At 37.9% G+C, this 22,448-nt stretch overlaps 1 protein-coding gene across 2 annotated transcripts in view; it reads left to right on the plus strand.

Moving 5' to 3' along the window:
• The window catches only part of LOC128496562 (collagen alpha-6(VI) chain-like), a 69,611-nt gene that overhangs the window by 6,061 nt on the left and 41,102 nt on the right, over positions 1–22,448 (plus strand). For both annotated transcript variants that reach the window (XM_053466248.1, XM_053466249.1), the window contains exons 3-8: positions 12,167–12,252; positions 15,677–16,285; positions 16,909–17,496; positions 19,071–19,670; positions 20,409–21,029; positions 21,372–21,920. In XM_053466248.1, coding sequence (XP_053322223.1) covers positions 12,180–12,252; positions 15,677–16,285; positions 16,909–17,496; positions 19,071–19,670; positions 20,409–21,029; positions 21,372–21,920 — 3,040 coding nt within the window. In that variant the 5' untranslated portion in view covers positions 12,167–12,179. The remainder of the gene's footprint in view (positions 1–12,166; positions 12,253–15,676; positions 16,286–16,908; positions 17,497–19,070; positions 19,671–20,408; positions 21,030–21,371; positions 21,921–22,448) is intronic.

Consider the following 22,448-nt stretch of genomic DNA (forward strand, 5'->3'; position numbering starts at 1 on the left):
ACCAGTACTTAATTATTTCCATGATCGGTAGAATCTCATGCAATTCTGTGATAAATGTTCTCACTTGTTTTTCTGTTTCATCGTGAGACCCCTACAAATTCATCAGCGTACTCTCACGGGAACAGTCTGGAAATGCATATTAGGGAGTGAAAAGGCTAAGAGGTAAAACTATTTATGAAAGTATTATTCTAGAAAAAAAGACGTTTAAGTTCCCTCAGATAAGATTTGAACTTTTTATAGCCAAATTTCAGGAATGGTTGTAAATGATATTGGGGCACAGATTGTTCAAAATACTCAACATCCGCATTTTTGGAGAAAAATTAAAGCCTTAGTATTATTCAATGTATTTATTATGACCCCAAGTATAATTTGAACCATATTGACGCTTCAGTAAGATGTTCAAAGCTTGAACGTTTCAGCTTTATGAAGGACAAACGTCTCTGTATAGAATCATGGTCTTGAGGATAGTAAATGCAGAAACCAGTAGATCACAGCTGTGAGTATCTCCCCCACCAGGAATAAGCATATCACTAACAAAAAGAAAGACCCTCTGGCTTTGTTATTACATTTCAAAAACCTAGTTAAACAAAATATTTCAGTGACAAGAGTGTTTACAGAAATGTATTTAGTTTGCCACACATTAATTCTGAGAGGGAAGGATGTTAAGAGTTTTACTTAGCATGGTAACGGGACTGTATTTGTTATTCTATATAAATATAAAGACAATCTAAATTGTAGATCTAAAATATAAATATAGATGACATTTTTGTAGCACTGATCCAATTACCTGCTTTTCCAATTGTGGATTTTTGGTGGTCGTGTGTATATATATTATATATATAATATGTGAAAATTGTTAATGCTATATAAATATCCTTTTGAAGAGTGCTCAGAAACCTTTTGGGCCCAGTTTTCCCTGTGTGATCACCCCCCCACAAGTATATATATATATAGCACTCTCAAAGGATGGTCAGCACTCCAGGTCTTCAAGTTAACAACTTTTCTTTATTCAAACAAAGTCAAGTCGACGTTTCAGTCGTTGCTGACTTTCATCAGGTTCCCTTGTTATGCCTCAACTTCCAGCTTTGGTTTCTTATAATGCTTTACTAAAAGAAAGTCTTTGCTGCGTTATTCAGTCGTTTCCCGCCATATTCCCATATCCAGGTCACCTTTTGCCATTTGCTTTCAATTAAATCTGCTACCTCACTGCTTTTAGGAGAACCTGAAACTATATGTTTGATTTTAGAAAAAAAATGAAACATAGATATATTATTGTATGTAAAAATATGGTAAACCACACATTCTGGCCCTTTATGTAATGTTTACAAAAAAAACTCTTCACTGTTCTAAAATATACAATAAGAATTATACAGAATAGCTAAATATAGCAGAGATTGGCAAATATGTTTTATATTTCCTATTTTTTTTTCCTGCCCACATTTGCTTTTATCTTCAACATCTGTAAATATTTTATTGCAGATGATATTGCAGGAATATTGCTGGTTTTTGCAGGATACGATAACTAAGCAATGGCTTAGTTATCGTCTATGAAAATAAATAATATTAATCGAGTCTCTCAGATGCATTGTATATGCAAATATTTGAACACCTGAAAACACATTCTTATTTGCTGTGGGATAGCCAAGCTTAAAAATCTCGTTACAAACGTGTCATCTATATATATATTTTAGATCTACAATTTAGATTGTCTTTATATTGACTTGCTCTCTGCCAAAGCTAAAGGTCACTACTCTATTCTAATTCTACTGGATCTCTCTGCTGCTTTCGATACTGTTGATCACCACCTTCTTCTTGACCTACTTGCTTCTATGGGCATTCGAGATACAGCTCTCTCCTGGATCTCCTCATATCTGTCTAACCGTTCCTTCTCTGTCAACTTCTCAGGCAACACATCATCGCCCCTTCCTCTTTCGGTTGGTGTCCCCCAAGGTTCAGTCCTTGGTCCTCTGCTGTTCTCTCTTTATACTTCCTCTCTTGGCAAACTAATCAACTCATTTGGCCTCCAGTATCATCTATATGCAGATGATACCCAAATCTACCTGTCTTCTCCTGATCTCTCTCCATCTCTCATGTCCCGGATCACCAGCTGCTTGTCTGCTATTTCTTCATGGATGTCACAACACTACCTGAAACTTAATCTTTCTAAAACGGAACTCATTATCTTCCCTCCCTCCATCTCCACTCCACTACCTGAATTCTCTATCACCATTAACAACACAACTATCTCTCCTACTAACCAGGCCCGATGCCTTGGGGTCATCCTTGACTCAAACCTCTCCTTCATCCCTCACATTCAGTCCCTCGCCAGATCCTGCCGCCTGCACCTAAAAAACATCTCTCGTATCCGCCCATTCCTCACCCAAGAATCCACAAAAACTCTGGTTCATTCACTTATCATTTCCCGTCTTGACTACTGCAACACTCTTCTGGTTGGCATTCCACTGTCTCGACTCTCTCCACTACAGTCTATCCTTAATGCCGCTGCTAGGCTCATCTTCCTTGCACGTCGCTCCTCTTCTGCTTCCCCCCTCTGTGAATCCCTCCAATGAGCTCCCAATTACCTTTAGAATTAAATTTAAGATCCTGGTACTGACATATAAGGCCATCCACAATACTGCTCCTCCGTACATTTCTGACCTCATTAGCAAATACTCTCCTACTCGATCCCTACGTTCCTCCCATGGGCTAAGGCTCTCCTCCTCACTCATCACCTCTTCCTTTTCCCGTCTACAAGATTTCACTCGAGCTGCCCCATATCTCTGGAATCTGCTCCCAAGGAACCTTCAGAATTCACCCTCCCTCCCGACATTCAAGAAACATCTAAAAACCCACTTCTTCAGAGAAGCATACCATCTTAGCTGCTAGAACATCCTTGTCATTGATACCCCCACAATACCTCTCACCCTTTCTCTATGCCTTATGTTTATCACCCCATTTTCCCTCTAGATTGTAAGCTTGCGAGCAGGGCTCTCTCCACCAAATGTATCGGTTTGTCTTAGTCTGTCAATTCTTGTCTTGTCATATCCCTTGAATTTATGTATTGTATTAAGCGCTGCGTAAACTGTTGGCGCTATATAAATAAAAGATAATAATAATAATAATAATAATAATATAAACTTGTTATTTTAATAAAATCATTTTTATTTTCAAAAGAAAGAGGAAATTGTTATGAGGATTATCTAGAAAACTATTTTACATGTTTGTGGTAAAGACTTAATAGAAATAATGCAGCTGGAAAACCATGTCATGACGTTTTCTTTAGCCCATGGACAATTACATTACACTCTCCATTCCATCCATGGCACAGGGCTTAATGCCTGTCAGGGTTCAGATGAGATAAAGTAAATGCAAACCAAAAAGATTATTTTAAACCCGAACAAGACAAAACTTCTATAAATCCTCACGTAGAAGAGTCTTTATGTTTTTGATCACTTGTGCCATTATAGAGAAAAAGTCTTCATCCCAATATCAAGTTACTCCAAGCCACACAGACTTTCAGGCTAATTGCACCTTGTCGGTGAAATGCCGTTGGTGATTTACTAGGCACAGTGAGCAAGTAGGTCAACCAATGGACTAACATTTCTGCTCGAGGAAAACCCCAAGGGAAAACATATCAACTTAAAAACATGAGCCCACCTCAGCCAAGAACAGACTCCCCTTAACCCCTTAAGGACCGGGCTCATTTTTCGTTTTCTACCCTGTGGGACCGAGGCTGTTTTGACACTTTTGTGGTGGTTGTGTTCAGGTGTAATTTTCTCCTCACCCATTTAGTGTACCCACATAAGTTATATATTGTTTTTTTCAGGACAAGATGGGCTTTCTTCAGATACCATTATTTTGATCGTATCATCTTATTTACTATAAAAAAAATAAAAAAAACATGGTGAAAAATTGAAAAAAAAGACATTTTATGACTTTTATTTGAAAAATATTTTACTCACCTAAAAAAGCAAGTAAAAAAACTAGCTAAATAGATTCTACTACTTGTCCTGAGTTTAGAGATACCCAATGTTTTTATGTTTTTTTGCTGTTTTTTGTACGTTATAGGGCAATAAGTACAAGCAGCGTTTTATGATTTCCAAATCTTTTTTAACAAATCTGGTCAGTCTGCCTCCATCTCCTCTTTGGAACATCTTTGAAGCTGGTTAACTCAATTTAACCCATTCAAACCATATATTTTTGAAAACTAGACACCCCAGGGTATTCCAAATGCTGTAATTTTAACCCTTTCCATGCACCAATTATACAACTACACTTTGTCAAACTTTGTAATAGTAATTTTTTTTAATTTTTTTTCCACACAAATTGTACTTTAGTTATAGATATACAGGTTCTGGTATATGCCACTGTCTAACAACACCCCAATGTGTGTTCAGGAACATCTCCTGAGTACAGCGATACCCCACATGCATGGGTTTGTCAGATTGTTTGGCTGGTAAAAGGCTACTTTTGGGGCATGCGTAATTCAGGTGGTCATTTGGTCATTCTGCCTCCATCTCCTCTTTGGAATATCTTTGAAGCCGGTTAACTAAATTTAACCCATTCAAACCATATATTATGGAAAACTAGACACCCCAGGGTATTCCGAATGCTGTTATTTTAACCCTTTCCATGCACCAATTATAGAACTACACTTTGTCAAACTTTGTAATAGTAATTTTTTTCACACAAATTGTACTTTAGTTATAGATATACAGGTTCTGGTATATGTCACTGTCAAACAACCCCCCAATATGTGTTCAGGAACATCTCCTGAGTGCAGTGATACCCAACATGCATGGGTTTGTCGGGTTGTTTCAGATTTAAAATGCCACATTTGGGAAGTGCGCTTTTTTTCTCCATTTTGGTCAGTCTGTACCTATGCCCTATCTGTGAGCTAGGCCACTCCAATTTACCCCATCAGCCATTTTTTTTATATATTAGACACCCCTTGGGTATTTGAAGTGCTTTTATTTTAACTCTTTGAGATTTTTGAGAAATTTTAGCACTTGCTCAAAATAATAAACTTTATTTTTTTATTTTTTTTTATTTTTTTAATACTTTTTTTATATTTTTTTTTTACACATTTTGCTGGTACTGGATGGTTCATCTAGTGACATCACTGCATAATTATTTTTAAATGTTAGCACATTTTTTTTTTTTTTTTCCCATTTTTTTTTTTTTTTTTTTTAATATTTTACTAATCACATAGTGATTAGAAAGCTGGGCTCCATTGACTTGCATGGTTGAATGCAGTACCTGTATTCAACCAGCAAGTGGAGCCAGTTCTCTAGAGGGTCTGGAGACCCTCTAGCGAACTTTTTCGTCTCTCTTGTTTTATTTCCCGGCCGCCGCCATCTTACTTGATGGCGAAGATCACCGGCAGCGGCGGCTGTGACCGCTCTCCGGAGCGGTCACAGCCCACCTAAAGGTAAGTGTTTGGTGTCGCTGGATGCCTCCTGATCGAGGCATTCCAGCGACACCATTTAAGTTTAGGAGGCGATCGTTGATCGCCTCCTAAACGCTTTCAAAACGGGCGTCCGCCGCCATACAATGTATGGCGGCTGTTGACGCCCCGGGGAGGGGCCAGACATGGCCCCCGATGCCGATCTCGGCCTTGCTGAATGCCTCGACGTCGAGGCATTGCAGCAAGGCCGTTTAAGCGAAGAAAGTGATCCTTGATCACTTTCTAAGCTTATTTAACTTTTTGACGGTTCAGGACCGTCAAAGGTCATTTAGTGACCTTCTTGTCATGACGGTCCTGAACCGGCAAAGGTCGCGAAGGGGTTAAATACCGTCCCCTTCAGTGATGCCCTACTTGGTCTTTTACCAAAACAGTACAGATTTCCTTCAGCATATCAGTTGAATCTGACCCACAAAGGCAGTCTGGAACCAAAAGGTGAAAAAAATGGTCTTGCAATGAATCCAACTGCCCCAGAAGTACATTTCACCCTTTGTGGGCCTTGCTAGTGAGTGCAGATAGGATCTCTAGAGATCCAGAGAGGAAGGAGGTTTAGGTCTGGATTCATCTCATCTAATGCAGAGACAAAAAGACAAGACTACCGTAGACAGTGTTTATATAGCCTGTCCTGTGGTGAATCCCCGCTTAGTACAATCCCATGTTTTAGCATACTTGTTCCATTACATTGGAACAAAAAGCTGATACTTTAGAAATTTGACAAAAGACTAATTTCCAGCAATCAAATACTGTACTCAAATTCAATTAAAAAAAATGTACACAAAAAAACCCTAAAAAGTGCATTATGCAAACGATGCAAAAACAATCCAAGGTCGCTAAATCCAATGGCTCATGTTACAAAATAATAACAATAAAATAAAGTTCATGATGGGTCAAAATGTGATTTAGTGCACCTAACAGCCTCATCAATCAAAGTGAGTGTATAGTATACCCCTCACAGTAGCACCACCATGGTGCCTGGGGGCTTCAAACCATACCACAGGTTTTACTGCATAATCAGACATAGTCAGAGCACCTAGTCTTTCCTCGTCTCACATGTGCTGACTTGATCGTAAGCAGAGAAGCACCCGTGATAATGCATTATCCTTTAAAGGCCTGATCAGTGAAATGCAGATGGCATCGCACTATGTAGCAAAGAACCTGGATTCACCTTTATAGTTAGGGAGAGATTCCCAAGGGAAGAAATACATACAGAAAAGGATAAGCATGGACAGAGAGTGCTTACATGACCATCCTTTCAGATACAGATCACTTGCTTGGACCATTACAGAGAAAGAAAAAAAGGTCTCCATCGTCATATGTGTAATCCCACTAACGCCGGCAGAGTAGAATTTAAAAGTGCAACCTCAGACATTTATTTTGACCTGCATATACCTCATTAGTGAGGTGATGTTGGTATTCATCTAGCTACAGTGAGAGAAGTTCACATCTAGTCTGGGGAAAACTCAAAAAGAGACACAAAAGACCACTTCAACCTAAAACAAAGAGTGCTTAAATAGCCTGCCCTGCTCTGAATCACTCACTAGCTTCAATGATGTCATTACAGAGAAAAAAAATAACAAAAAACTGCCACACCACCACCCAACCACCGCTCAACCAACCAAACGACTCCATCAGCATATGAGACTAATCCCACCCCAAAAGACATTGTTAATGAGAATGTGAGCTCATTTCATCAGCACAAGGGATCCAACAACCCCAGATATATCTGTAGACCGATGAGTGAGGTGCAGCTGGTATCATGTAGAAATTAGTGAGCAAAGAGGCAATTTTCCTCTGCATGAAAGGCACGCTGTAATTTTTGTTAGCTGAGCTTGTCACATTCTTTTGTTTTTACATTAAAGTGAAATAATCCATCATAAGACCAGGTGCTGGGGTTTATATAAGTGGGTTTCAGATTCCCTGTTTTATTAGAAACTGAGAGGGGATATAAGAGAACAATTTTCCTCTGATCTCCTTTAGAGTCGCCAAATTTAATTTTGGGAACTTTTGATCATGGCAAAGGCCTGCGTGGTTTCTTAGGGGCTTCAGTCAGGTACCCTCACAAGGAAGCTTAATAGACTGTCCAGGCAATCCTGGATTTATGGTCACCCTTATCTTCTTATGCCAACCAGCAGAGACTTTCTTCAGGTCTCACAGGTCTCTGACAGATGCCTTTTTATAATTACCTTTTCCGTTTAGTAATAACCTAGTCTTTACTCAAACATCAGCTACCTACTTTATGCAATATGCTAATCTATGAAAATAAATTTATATTAGATTATAGTAAATATATAATGGAACTTGAAACATCACTCAAATCCTGCCTGCAAAAGGTAGAATTGCACTTAAATGTTAGAAGTCAATGTTCTACCTGTTTTAAAGAAAACGGACCATTAAGAGTTAAGTTGTGTCTGGTTGCTTGTTAGTATTTAGGTTTTTTTTGCAGGAAATTAATAAAAATTGCGTGATAAATCACGGGGCCATAAAACATTGTAATCCATCTCTAGATTTTGTAAGTATGGTTTGGAATTAATTATAACATATCAATGGAAAACAGATGAACAAAAAAGATGTTTTAATTCACCAGTTTTTAATTATATGAATATGAATAGCATACACTATATCGTCTAAGCCAGGTAATAATAAATAGAGCTTCCAATATTAGCATGACCAGATATTGTTATTTGAGACTTCTATGCCTGTGTTCTATTGTCCTTAGAACTGTCTATTAATACCCAGTTAAAATTAACTTAATTTTTTTTAAATGCCATTATAAAAATCCTCACAATGAATGTTTACACTTTGCTTATATCTGTGGCATAACACATTTTTTCCTGATTTCCTTTATATTTCCTTATTATGGACACATTTTGTTTTCATGCTACTATATATATATATATATATATATATATATATATATATATACACGTTTATTATACAATATACAATGATACCCACACAAAGTACAGCTAAAGATATAAATTATTGGATTCCTCAGAATAAGCGAAAGTTATTTAATCTGACTGCTTAGACCTTAAGCTTTATGAACTTAATTATAAACCCATTCCAACACCTTTACTTTGGATTGACGACATGTGACATTAATGTAGTTAAGGGCAGTGGCCACTGCTTTATTAGATTCCCATATCTGTTTGTAACAGTGCTACAGAATCTGCTGGAGCTAAATAAATAAATGTAAGTGTGATGTAATGCCGGCGTTAATATTATTATTATTTATTGTGATATATAGCCCCATTAGATTCCACAGGGCTGTACAAAGGTTAGACAGGATATAATAAGTATAAAACAAAACCATGACATACAGAAACAACTATAACCATAAACAACCCGCCAGCTGCTGAGCCTTGATAAAAATGATAACAGGAAAAAAACCCAGCAAGCCAACACACAAATCCCGCATCATAATGTAGACCCAAAGAAATATGTGGATGGGTGGGAAAGAGCCTGTCCTCAAGGGACCAGTCAGAAAACATGTGGAATTACCCGAGAAGTTACAAACCTCTTTGGCTGCAGTGAGATAAAGTGGGTCTAATCTACATCTCATCTGCAGATTTTCTTTAGGTATGAGTGCCTTTTTTCAGACAATGGGGCTCTTAGTGAGTCTCCAAACATATCAGAAGACTTTGCTTTCATAAATGTTAAAGGGTAAAGATCAGCTCTTTAAGCCAACAGATGAAAAGAGAAACAAAGCGTTTTTTTTAAGCTAATTGAAGTATCTCAAAAAAGCCATAAGAAGTGTGTCTGGTCAACGTAAGACGAGCTAGAACATGTGTTCCTTGATCCGGCAAAATATCTTTGGTGGGTGACACATCTAGTAGGACATTCACAAAGCCATGTGGACAGATTGAAACATTTCTCCACCTACATGTAATCAAACTAACCTTTTGTAATAGTTATGGTGAGTAATCTTTCAGTAGGCTGGTAAAACCGGAAAACTGTTTGTAAGCAATCTTCAATAATTAGGGTTTACTGGAATTTTTTGCCAGGAAACATAGAACTTCTCCGTCTACATTTATACATTCTAATTTTGCAACTGTGTTAAACATTTTTGATAATTTTAAGAAATGTAGATAACCACCATAAAATATTTGTTGTTTAAATAGTAAAAATAAATTGTTTATGCTTTGCCAGATTGATATGACAGCAGCTGACATTACTCATTTAATGTGTCTCTCTCATTCTAATAATAATAGTTAAAACTCTATTGCTTCTATAAACTGAGTTTTTTTTTATACCACATAGTCTACATTGTCTTATTTTGCAAGTTTATCCAGTAGATTTGCCTGTTGATGTCAAACTCATGTTAATGCCATGAAGCCAACTTAAAAAACTTTAACACATTGTCTGTGAATTATTAAGGCCACATAACATATTTTTCAGTTATTATATTAATGTAACAACCAGTATATCTGTACGCATCTTTGTATTATGCATGTCTAACCTTTTCCCCATGTGTATTTATAATGAAATCCATGCACAACCTATAATCGGAACATTACCAGATGTACATTGAATCATATTTTTGACTTTAAATGCATACCAATTTAAGGATTTGAACTATAATTGGTTGAACAAGCAGATCTCCTGGGTGCATTGATCAGGTCTGTGTGTGAGTGAAACACTTATTACGGTAAGAGCGGAAACTGACCAGATGTGTTTTGAAGTGACAGCCCTGATGAAAGCTGTGTTTGAGGACCTTACATTATAGAATACCTGCCATAGGTTGGTCCTCCATTGGGACTTTCATCCACCTCATAACCTTTCCATGACCATAGATTTTTATAGACTTGTGACTAGAGGCAGGGGCATAACTAGAAACCACAGGGCCCTTGTGTGACAATTGCCCCAGGGCTCCCCAACAGCTGGTTTGTGCAATCATTGCTCTAGCACACATATGTAAACACACTTACACAAATTATACACATTTACTCATACTCACTAACACACGTACACATGAATTCTAACACACACTCCTTCTCAGCCCATTTACATATCCATGCTCACACACACAAAACCTACACATCCATGCTCACACACACACACACAATTACACCTCCATGCTCACACACACAATTACACATGCATGCTCACACACACAATTACACACCCATGCTCACACACACAAATAGACATCCATGCTCACAAACACAATTATACATGCATGCTCACATACACACACAATTACACATCCACTCACACACACTGTGGGGAGCCTCAGTTTCACCGCGGGGTCATGTGACATAACGTGAACCTGATAGCCTGCTGTCTCCCCATGCTGGTTCAAAATAGTTTAGAAAAGGCCCTTCCGACCTGGGTAGGTGCGGTCCAGGTCAGAAGGGCCCTTTCTAAACTATTTTGAATCGGTATGAAGAGACAGGAACAAGGGGTGGCAGAGGTCGCACCTGGGCCCCTAGAGGCACAGGCCCCGTACCAGCTGAGATCCCTGTAAGTACACCGGTCAATAGTCAATGATAGATCTTTTTCCAATTGGGTCAGTGGCATAGGGAAAACCGAAATATTAGAAAAACTTAAAACAATTTGTCAGTTGTTTTATTGCTTTTCTCTTGGAGGGGAGACCTCCTTCCAAATTAGACTGGAAGAAAAAAACTTCCTTATTCTGCTGTAGTTAAACCATTCACTTGAGGGTAGACTCTACTTGCAGAGTTTGGAAATACGGCATTTAAATCCAGATTGGACAGTCTCATGACCCCATTCTGTTGCCACAATCTTAAATCTAGATTGTCTACAATGCATATGAGATGTGTCATAAGCAAGGATGGAAGGAGCTTATTTTTAAAATTAAGCTGTTTTTTAAGAAGATTCCAGGGGTGCTAGTAGATTCTTGAGTATCAATTTCTGGGTTACTTTACTGTTACTGTAATCAGCCAGCAGGAGGGCCTATAGACCCTCTAGGAATTAGAGTCTCCAGTTTTTTTGTGCATTCTAACTGATTTCAAGTGTGACACTGGCAATGCTGGCTTCTGCCCCCACTGGTGGAAAACACTTACGATGTACAATTTTAACATAAGAATGTACTATTTTAACCAAAGATAGTTTAACCAAAGAAAACTGCACTGAGGAACCACCAGCCCTAGGCTCACCCCTGCTTACAGTGCCAGAGTAGATAGCGAGAGGTCACTTACTATGATTTTCACTTAAGCAGAGAATGTTCATCACACTAAGGGCAACAAAGTTCTGGAAATGACTGCTTATCTAGGTGGTGGCTGCAGAGTCTCTTAAAAATAAACTGATTTGTTTTTTGGCAAGAAGAGTATGAGGTATGAAACATAATGCAAATATGTTTGATCCAGGTTTTATCTTGATAGCCCAGTGGTTTTTTTTCGTTTGCTCTTTCTGGGCAAAATTGGCTTTTTCTTCAATGTTTTATTTGACTTTATTTGGTTTAGTGCAGTTAGGGATATCTTTGATTGGCTGGACTTAGTGGATTTATGTAGTAGTTCATTTGTATTGAAATCGTAGGATGAGGATCGGTGACCAAATTATATTTCTGTTCTAGCAACCTCTAACGATTCATTTCATTATTGGTTTTATCAACTGAGATGGTGAATTTCTTAACAAGTAAACTCAAGAAGGCTACTGCTTTCTGATCATCAAATGTTAGTTTCCTATATGACACAGTACACTTGAATAAACATTTATGCTTTTTTGTATTACATTTTGCAGGCAACAAATCAAAATGGGATTTTTGAATACGTTCTTCCTTTTGCTTTGGGGAACCATCTTCCAAATTACACATTCACAGAAAATAGGTAAGAAATTGCATTGTTATCTGTATTCTTTTTAATGATGGATAAGAATAGAGTGATTTACTGAGACAAAACAGAAAATGTCTTGACATCATCAAATGCTGCTTTGAAGTTTACCAGAGATAAAAATCCTATTCTGTGAAACAATGTGATTTATCTTGTGTAATAGACAGGCTTGTGTAACAAATAATGTCCTGGTTGTGGACCATGTAGAATAGGAGAACCATTTAACTGTTTTACTGATCTTTAAAATGAATGGGACCTAGTGGCAAGTCTAGAAGGTAGCAGCCACTGTGGCAGCCCCCATATTACTGGGGGAATTTTGCACCAGGGAAGGAGATTAGAGATTTTTTTACCTTTTGCAAACCACGGTTTGTTTTAACTGACATTTTACTATGATGGATTCCATGCTAATTTATTGGGGACTTTTTACAATGCAAGGGAACTAGATAACCCTCCCCCCTTTGTGTTGCTGTAGTTACATTGTTTTTACTGTTTGCACCTCATCTATTTTGCACTGATATTTTTGTAGTAGATTATAATACATAGTACACAGTATGACATAAGGGTGCAGGTTTTTCACAGTATTAAAATCCCCATTGCTCGAAACAGAGCCGGCCTTAAGTGTCGGCCTTAAGTGCTGGCGCCCTGTGCGGACTACTCCTCTGGTGCCCCCCATCCCCCCAAAAAAGAAAGGAAAAACATCTTGTAACAAACAACTAGCTTTCATGAAAATAGTTTACGTGCAAGTGCAAACAAGTAAATATATAACTGGAAACAATGGAATCAATAATATATATTAAATACAAGGAAAAGAACAGCTAATCTGCTGTAACAAAAAGATTTTTTTAAATGTTGAAAAAGTTGGACCTCAGAAAGCATTTCCTTGGGCCCCGCACCACACTCCCTAGCATGCAATCACTCCCTCACCAAAAAATAAAATAAAAAAATGCCAAACTGACTGCAGATTAGGGGAAGACTGTGATAGCCAGTGCAGTCTTCCCTCCTTCTCACCCTGACCATGACTTTGAGAGGTCCTCTCCCCTGAAATCATTCCCAGTCCCTTTTTCCCTCATTCACTAAGACATATCTCTCCTTTCCTTCCTCCCTGTGAACTATAGATCAAACACATATAAACAGCACTTGCGTGTATAGATCACATACAAACCCTATATTTGCAGGTATGCATAAATTATGTATGGAAACATAGGATATCAGGTATAGATCAACAGAATCAACACAAAACCAAGCTTTGCAGGTATAGATCAATTGAAAATCACATGTTAACGCAGCATTAAAGGTATAGATCAAATAAACAGAATCAGACATACAAACCCTCTATTTGTAGGTATACAATAATAATGTATGGAAACAGAGCATACCAGATACAGATCAACAGAATAACACACACCCAGCTTTGCAGGTATAAATCAATTGGAATTCACATATAAACTCAGCATTAACGGTATAGATAAGCCCCTAAATTACAGGCATAGATCACAGGTTGCACACCGCAAAACCAGCCCTGGCGTCCACACTGCCCACATAGAACCTGATCCGCAGCCAAATTACACACATAAGACTTGCCATCTTTGTCCTCAAACAGACCAGCATGAGTCAACTTTGTCCCCAAACAGCCCGGCCTGTGCCATCTTTGTCCCATAAACGCCCTGCCTGTACCATCTTGGTCCCCAGTGATCAAACACCCTGCTTGTGCTATTGTTGCCTTTCCACAAATCAATTATACATCTATGATACACACAAACACTTTTACAATCACTTACTAATTCACTCTTTCATTCACATAATTAATTCACACAATCATTTATTCCCTCACTCATTCACACAAATCATTTACACATATTGATTAATGCATTCTCACAAATTAATTCTCTCATTCACACAATTCATCCACACATTAATTCATACTCCCACTCATTCACACAATGCATCCACACATTAATTAATTCTCTAACTAATTCTCACTCTTTATTTATTTTAATATTTTTACTACCCCCTTTCTCACTGTCTACCCCCTCTCCCCCTTCTCACTATATACCCCCTCTGCGCCCTCTTTTTACTGTCTACTCCCTCTAATCCCCTTCTCACTATATATCCCCTCTCCCCTTCTCACTATATTCCCCTTCTCTCCCATCTACCCTCTCCTCTCCCCCTTTTTCTCACTATCACTATCTGAAGCAATGGCATATGAATGATGTGTAAGTGTAGAACAGTATTAATCACTTTTTTAACTAGATGCTCCATTGGAATATAGCTAAATAATTATTAGATTTTACAGCTAGGGTATTTTAAATGTGTTTGGATCCATTTTAACATTGCGTCCACCATAGCATGTTGGTGTAATATTTTCATAACTATGCAGACATGTATTTTTAAATTAAGTTATCCACCTAATGCGGTTATGTAATCGTTGCCTGTTTATCGATTTTGTCTTTTAACAACTTAAGTGATATGCCACAGAGACCTGAATTTCTTTTGAAGGTTCTCTGGCATGTTCTACCTTCGATCAATCAAAACTCTGCTTTAAAAGTCTGGTATTCATTGTACCAGAAGTACTTCATCTGAGTTCTTTGATGATTCTCTGGCAGATTATGCCTTGCAACACTCTAAACTCTGGTGTTTTCAAAGTCTGGTCTTCATTGTAGTACTTCATCTGAGTTCTTCACACCTTTCCAGATGTATTCTCATGCTATCAAATGATCTATTTGAAAAAAAAGAGGGAGCTTTTAACAACTTTAAGGCTAATTAATAATTTGCTGTTACATCCTTATTACATTATTTCTAGTGATAACATTTATTCTGCTGCTCCACACTGAAGACATTGTACTGATTTGAAACTCCTGGTGGTATAGTGCCCATGGGAATTCTTCTTATTTTTGATAAAGTGCAACAAATTTCTACAAAAGACTCACATCTTTGTGAGGAAGGAAAAGTAAGCAGAACACCAGCACAGGTCGGCAGAGATGCAATTAAAAAGCTTGGTGCCTACTACAACCCTAAAGACAGGGCCCCCTGTTTGGCATTAAAGACACCCATTCCCTGGCCCACCCATGCACCTCTCACTACTCCATTCCATGCTCGCAATGGTACTATCAGGCCCTAAAGCTCTCAATGGGGCCACAAGGCTTCAAAGTCAGGAAATGGGTCACCTGACCTTAATCCTTAAAGGTGCCATTTGGGACCCAAAGCACAATGAAGGTGCCTGTGACAAAATAAGGATTAAATGTAAATCTGGGATTGGTTCTCCTGTGCAGGGGAAATGTGTCCCACACGTCAGTTCTGGACTCCTCTTGTTACATGGGTAATTATTAGAATGGCATATTACATTAAAAAAAGTGAACATGTTTTCAGAAAATGACCAATATACATAAGGGAATACATTATTTAACTGTGTGTTCTATTTCAGTGTGTACTGAAGCAACAACAGCAGACATTGTGTTTCTGGTGGATGGATCTTGGAGTATCGGGACAAATAACTTTCAAACAATGCAGGACTTCTTGTACACCTTAATTAATGGCTTTGATGTAGGCCAAGATAAAATCCGTATTGGTCTCGTCCAGTACAGTGACACACCACGTACAGAGTTTTATCTAAACACTTACAACACCAAGGATCAAGTGCTGCAGTACATACAGACCTTGAAGTATAAAGGGGGAGGAACAAATACTGGGTTTAGCCTTGAGTACATGTTACAAAACCACTTTATAGAGAGTGCTGGAAGCAGAGCACAAGATGGTGTTCCTCAGATTGCAGTTGTGATAACTGATGGACGTGCCCAAGATAACATCAAAGAGCCATCCAAACAAGTAAAGAGTGCCGGAATCACATTGTATGCTATCGGCATTAAGGACGCCCTTTTGACTGAGCTCAATGAAATCGCCAGTGATCCAGATGAAAAATATGTATATAACGTGGTTGATTTTAATGCTTTGCAAGGAATTTCCCAAAACATGCTGCAGGGTCTCTGCACCACTGTTGAAGAAGCAGTCCGACAGACAGGTCAAATTGCACAAGGTACATCTTCAACAAATTTTTCGCTTTATGTTGATCTGTAGCCTAGAGCTTGAATTCCTAAACGCATCTTGCATCTGCCTTTTTAATTTTAGTCCTGAATTATTTTTGACTGCAAACACGTGTAGGGAAATAACTGAAATTTCAGTATATGGTTAAGGTAAGCTAGGGATCATACTTGTTGATTGCTTTAGTAAACCCACCAGTTATTTTACAATGTATTGCATATAGTGCATTACATTTTGCCTACCTTTTCTGTAACTAATTTTTGTATATATTCGATAAATTGTAAATATTATTTAATAGCCATCGTGTTAAACCACAGGTTTTTATCTATTTAAAACATCCTAGGAATTTTATCAAGTGTAATACTTGCCTGCTGACTCATGGATAGCAGAGAAGTCCACCAACAGCTTTTTTGGATTTTACGTTTTTTTTTACGATTTTATGGATACATGCATAGGGCTGGCATGATAACCAAGTATGAGGATTTAGAATCAGCAGATTAGCTGATATTGGTTGAGAAAGATTATCAAACAGGAATCTAGTTATATAAATATTTTTTGCAAATGTGATTGCTGTTCATGTTTGATGTAAATAACAACGTCTCCTTTTTTTATATGCAGCTTGCCGAAAGGCCAACCTGGCCGACATTGTGTTTCTAGTGGAGAGTTCAACACAAATTGGTGATGTAACTTTTGAAAAAATAAAGGACTTTCTTTATGGATTGGTTTCTAGTTTAGATGTTGGCATGAATAAAGTTCGCATTGGCCTTGCTCAGTACAACGTTGAGACAAGTCCAGTTTTTAAGTTAAATGAGTACCCGTTGAAGACTGAAATCCTGGAAAACATTCAGAATTTACAGTTTCTAAGTGGTGATGCTTTTACAGGAAGAGCCTTAAAGTATGTGAACACCACCTTCTTCACCGAGGCAGCTGGCAGTAGAGCGGCAGATAATGTGGCTCAGATTCTGATTGTAATAACAGGTGGAGAGTCTGCTGATGGACTGGTAGAGCCAGCCAGAGACCTGAAATCTCAAGGAATTTCTGTTTATGTGACTGGGCCTAATATAAAAGACAATGTTGAGCTTGAAGAAGTTGCTAGTAGGCCAAGTGAAAAGTTCATTTACGACATTGACACACTTGATGAGCCTGATGAAGTGACCAAAAAGCTTCTGAATAATATGTGCTTTAGCATTGAAACTCACATTCAAAGTAGGTTATTCACATATCTATCTATCTATCTATCTATCTATCTATCTATCTATCTATCTATCTATCTATCTATCTATCTATCTACCTATCTATCTATCTATCTATCTATCTATCTATCTATCTATCTATCAATCTATCTCTTGGTTTTCCTGTAAAGATGATAAAGTTTGCCTTGATAAATATTGGCTGTTTTTGTGCAGGTCCTTATATCTTAGACATTGATTTCTATAAACAAAATGAATACTGGCTGAACGTAAATATTCTGTAGCCAAACGGCATAGTTGAAACCTCTAGTGTTATGTCCATAAGATAAATTGATAATTTGAATGTGTTTTGACTGCCTTCCAAGTGTCTCTGTTTAGAAGGGACTGTTCTCCATTGGACACAAATGGCCTTCATCCTCTTTAATTCCCTTATATCTGTCTTTTTTAGAAGCTCAGAATGTTTGCTGGTTTTGAGAGTGCTCTTAAAGTTACAGTAGGAAGCATAGAAACAGTAGAAAAGGTGGTGTAAGTGAATATAAGTTAAAATATATTATTTGAAATATATAAGCTGGAATCACCCTGGTGATGCTCACAGAAAAAGGTTATACTTTCCTTAAACGGAATCCCTAAGGATATTAGCAACAATAGGGATCTTCAAATAAAATATATAAAAAAAAACAAGAAGAAAAAGAAATAGTTTAACTTTGTTACAATGTAAAGCAAATGTTATGTATTTGGCTGGATGGACTCTTGCCTTAACGAGGAGCAATACATTGCCCCTATATATATTATAACGCTCTGTTCCTCCCTGGTATGTATACGCCACTCGATTAATGCACAGGTTGACGGGGAAATATCAATCAGCAGAATTCCCAACCCTTTTAAAAAAACCAAGAGAGGGTGGCACAGAGAGAAATAAAATAAACAAATGTTTAATGGTTTAAAAAAGCAATATCTGCTTACACATAGGTATAAGTCTGTGAACATCGGTTTCCAGTGCTAAAAAAACCCGCTTCCCGCGGGGTCCCCCAAAGACAAGGCTTAGCAATATGAAGGGACTTTTTGACACAAGGCTTAGCAATATTATTTGAAATGCCTTACTCAACTTCATGAACCACTGTGAACTTGGGGCTTCTTGCTGATAATATACATCAATAGTGGTCAAAAGGTCTCAACGTCACTTTAAAAACCGAACTCCTAGCCATACCTGTAATAACCCCCTCCCAAAAAATAAACAAAACTGTTCCCTTTGGCCATTTTAATAGTTTTAAATGTTTCAGTGTCTTAGTTACTCACCCCCTCTATAACCCTTTACTATTGGTTTAGTGATACTAGAACATTAAATATTCATTATAAAAGGCCATCACAGCAACAAATCATCAGATTTACCCCATGTTGACCAACCTGTGGAACCTCAAAAATGTCTCATTTGAGAAGTAATATGTTGATGCCATTGATAATGAATTACGTTGCTCTTGATGCAAATGACTATTTAGTAAATTCTGCTCAAAATGGCAACATTTACTGTCAGGGTTGATGAGTGCTTTATATGTGTAGTGATTTTGTTTTTACCATTCCTTTTTTTTTCAGCATATGCAAAGCGTTACGCAGATGTTGTGTTTGTTGTTGATTCATCTGCAAGTACTGGGAGTGCAACATTCCAGCAAATAAAAGATCTAATCCTAAGAATAATTGAGAAGCTGGATGTTGGAATTAATAAATTTCGTATTGGATTGGCACAGTACAGTGGAGACCCCGTGACAGAGTTCTTATTAAATACGTATGAAAGGAAAACTGAAGTACTGGACCATGTTAAACTGAGATTCAACTTCAAAGGTGGACCTCTGAACACAGGCCGTGCTCTTGAGTTTGTGCGCTCAACTTTCTTCCTTGAGGAGGCTGGAAGCAGAATCAGCCATGGAACCCCTCAGTTTGTGGTGCTCATAACGTCTGCCAAGTCTGAAGATGATGTTATTAGATCGGCTGAAGAGCTAAGAGGTGTTGGAGTCACCACCATCTCAGTTGGAATTCAGAATTCTGATGAAGAGGAATTGAAACAAATTGCCACAGATCCCTTTGTTTTCCAAATCAAAGGGATGCAAGGCATCAGGGATCTACAAGATGGGGTTGTCGGTGTTATATTGACACAGGAAATGTTGCAGTTTTCTCCACTGACGTATGTTCCAGAAGGTATGACGTACTAATAATGCAGGCTGTTGTATTGTGCATTGTTATTATAATATTATTTGAAATAGGTGTTTGCAGTGTAATTGTAGTGCAAAATATTTAATACAACACATTCACAAAGACGCTAAACTAATCTTATATTGATATAAATATTATTTGGCTAATTAAGACTGGCTAATTAAGACTTTCCTTTAGTTGTCTATATAGCGTAAAATAAAAGAGGCAAGGGATTACAAAAATGGCAGCAGAAATGGTTCGTGGAAACTGGGTGGCAGGTTGTACCTCTTAAAGAAAGGAGCACTGTCTGTCATCCTTTGGCAAAATCCAGAGTGTTCCTATGCATGCACATGTATAGGTTTTGAAAAATACCGCTAGCAGAAAAGAGAACTAAATTAATCTTTTGCATAAAAGAAAAGGAAACATTTCCCAGTACCTGTGCTAAGTGAAAAATAAAACACACAGCTTACTTCACATACTAATACTTTGATATAGATATTCTAAAGGAGATTCCTAAAATGTAGGACTATGCTTACTCGTATCATGGTCAACCACAATAAAAGTCTAGATACATTCTACATAAATGTGTACTTAAGAAGGTTGGGGATATACGTTTGTAAAGCTAAAATAATTTTAGGAAATTGGCCCCACGTGAATCAATGATCCACCAGAGATATATTACCTGTATTGTCTTTTAATTCCTATCCCTAACATCTATCTCGTCTGCATTTTTCTCATCTGTAGTGTGCTCAACTGCCTCGGTTGCTGACATAGTATTCCTTATTGATGAGTCTAGCAGCATTGGTGCTACAAACTTCCAGCTGACTAGAGTTTTCCTGCACAAGGTTGTTAATGCATTGGATATCAGTTTGAATAATGTTCGAGTGGGCTTGGTTCTTTACAGTGATGAGCCTAGGCTGGAATTCAAACTAAACACTTTTAATGAAAAATTTGAAATTTTGGACTATATAACTAAACTACCATACAGAGGAGGGAAGGCACACACTGGAGCGGCTTTAGATTTTCTTCGGAAAAAAATGTTTTCTAAACAAAATGGTGGTAGAGCACACCAGGGTGTACAACAGATCGCGGTGGTCATGACTAATGGACAGTCAATGGATAATTTCACCAAGGCTGCTGCAAAGCTACGACGCTCAGGTGTAGAGGTCTTTGCTGTAGGCTTCCAGAATGCCAGCAATCCGGAACTGGAGACCATAGCATCCCACCCTCCCAGAAGACACGTGACCAATCTACAGTCTTTCCTACAGCTATCCAATATTGAACAGAGACTCAAGAAACGCCTCTGCAACGAAATTGTTCTACAGTCATTTTCAGTTCCCATGTTTGCCCGAACACTTAGAGAAGGTAAGGATGCCCTCTTTATTGATCGTCCATAACCCCGTAATACCATAAACTTTATAAATAATTGGTTATTTTTATAGGCCTATACCTAGTTAACTATATATCTTGATTGTACAGATCACACATGTAATCAAATATAAATAATTTATGGAGAGATCTGAATTTTATTTATTAGGTCAAATTTCTGTGGGCTTTCTCTTTGCCGTCATAACATAATTTGTATTTGGAGCATCACTCATTGGTGAAAAAAGGCTATGGGGGAGTTTGGTGGCTTGGAACACTTGAAGATGTGTGTGTGTTTTCATGTTGGAGTTAAACTGTAATCTAACCATTATTTTTATTCAGGTTGCGTGGATACAGAAGAAGCCGATATTTACTTTCTGATTGATGGATCTGGCAGCATATATCCAGAAGACTTTGATGATATGAAAACATTCATGACAGAATTAATAAACATGTTCCAGGTTGGTGAAAACAGAGTACGTTTTGGAGTTGTTCAGTACTCTGATAGTCCCAACATCGAGTTCATCATTGGTGACTACAACAGTCAGAAGTCTTTAAAGGAGGCTATTAAACAAATTGAACAGTTGGGAGGAGGTACCAATACAGGAAAGGCTCTGAGTTCAATGAAGAGTCTCTTTGATAAAACTGGGCGTAATGTCCCTAAGTCTTTGGTCATCATTACTGATGGAGAATCCCAAGATCAGGTGACCCAGCCCGCAGCCTCAATTAGAACAGATGGAATCACCATCTATGCTATCGGTGTAAAGAACGCGGTGGAAGAGCAGCTGATAGACATAGCAGGATCTAAAGACAAGTCCTTTTTCGTTTATAATTTTGACTCTCTCAATAGCATCAAGCACGATTTAGTCCGTGATTTGTGTACACCAGAAGGTAAGTCCTCAGATAACTTGTATGACTTTGTCAACCTTGGCTTACAGCTTTCTTCAGCGACATTCTATAGAATGATGTTCGTTCCATCTTAACCACAACTGATGTTTATTGGATGCATGCAATTATTCTGACTATAATATCTATAATAATTAAAACAGTTTTGACAATACTTTGTAAAATACAGTTGTATTGTAATGCTTCATTGGAAATTATCACTAGCATAGAACTCGTTGGTATTCGGTAGTCCGCTGTAGTAATCTGCTGGTAAAGAGGCAGTATATTTCAGGGATACTTTTCAATGTATAGCATCATGTCTACCTTAATAACTTGATGCCCCACATTTTTTGATTAGAACCCCTAAAAACAAAGACTGACCCCTGACAGTATGCACAAGGGCCTCATTATGACTTAAATCTGCTGCATGTATGTCTTGGCTCTTTCAGCTTAAAGGTATAAGAGTGTAAACATACATCCATCTGCCTGGTATTATTATTTCAGATATGAGATGCAGGAAAGCCTAAGGCATTT

The sequence above is a fragment of the Spea bombifrons genome, chromosome 5 (genome assembly GCF_027358695.1).
Source record: "Spea bombifrons isolate aSpeBom1 chromosome 5, aSpeBom1.2.pri, whole genome shotgun sequence".
Classification (NCBI taxonomy): Eukaryota; Metazoa; Chordata; class Amphibia; order Anura; family Pelobatidae; genus Spea; species Spea bombifrons.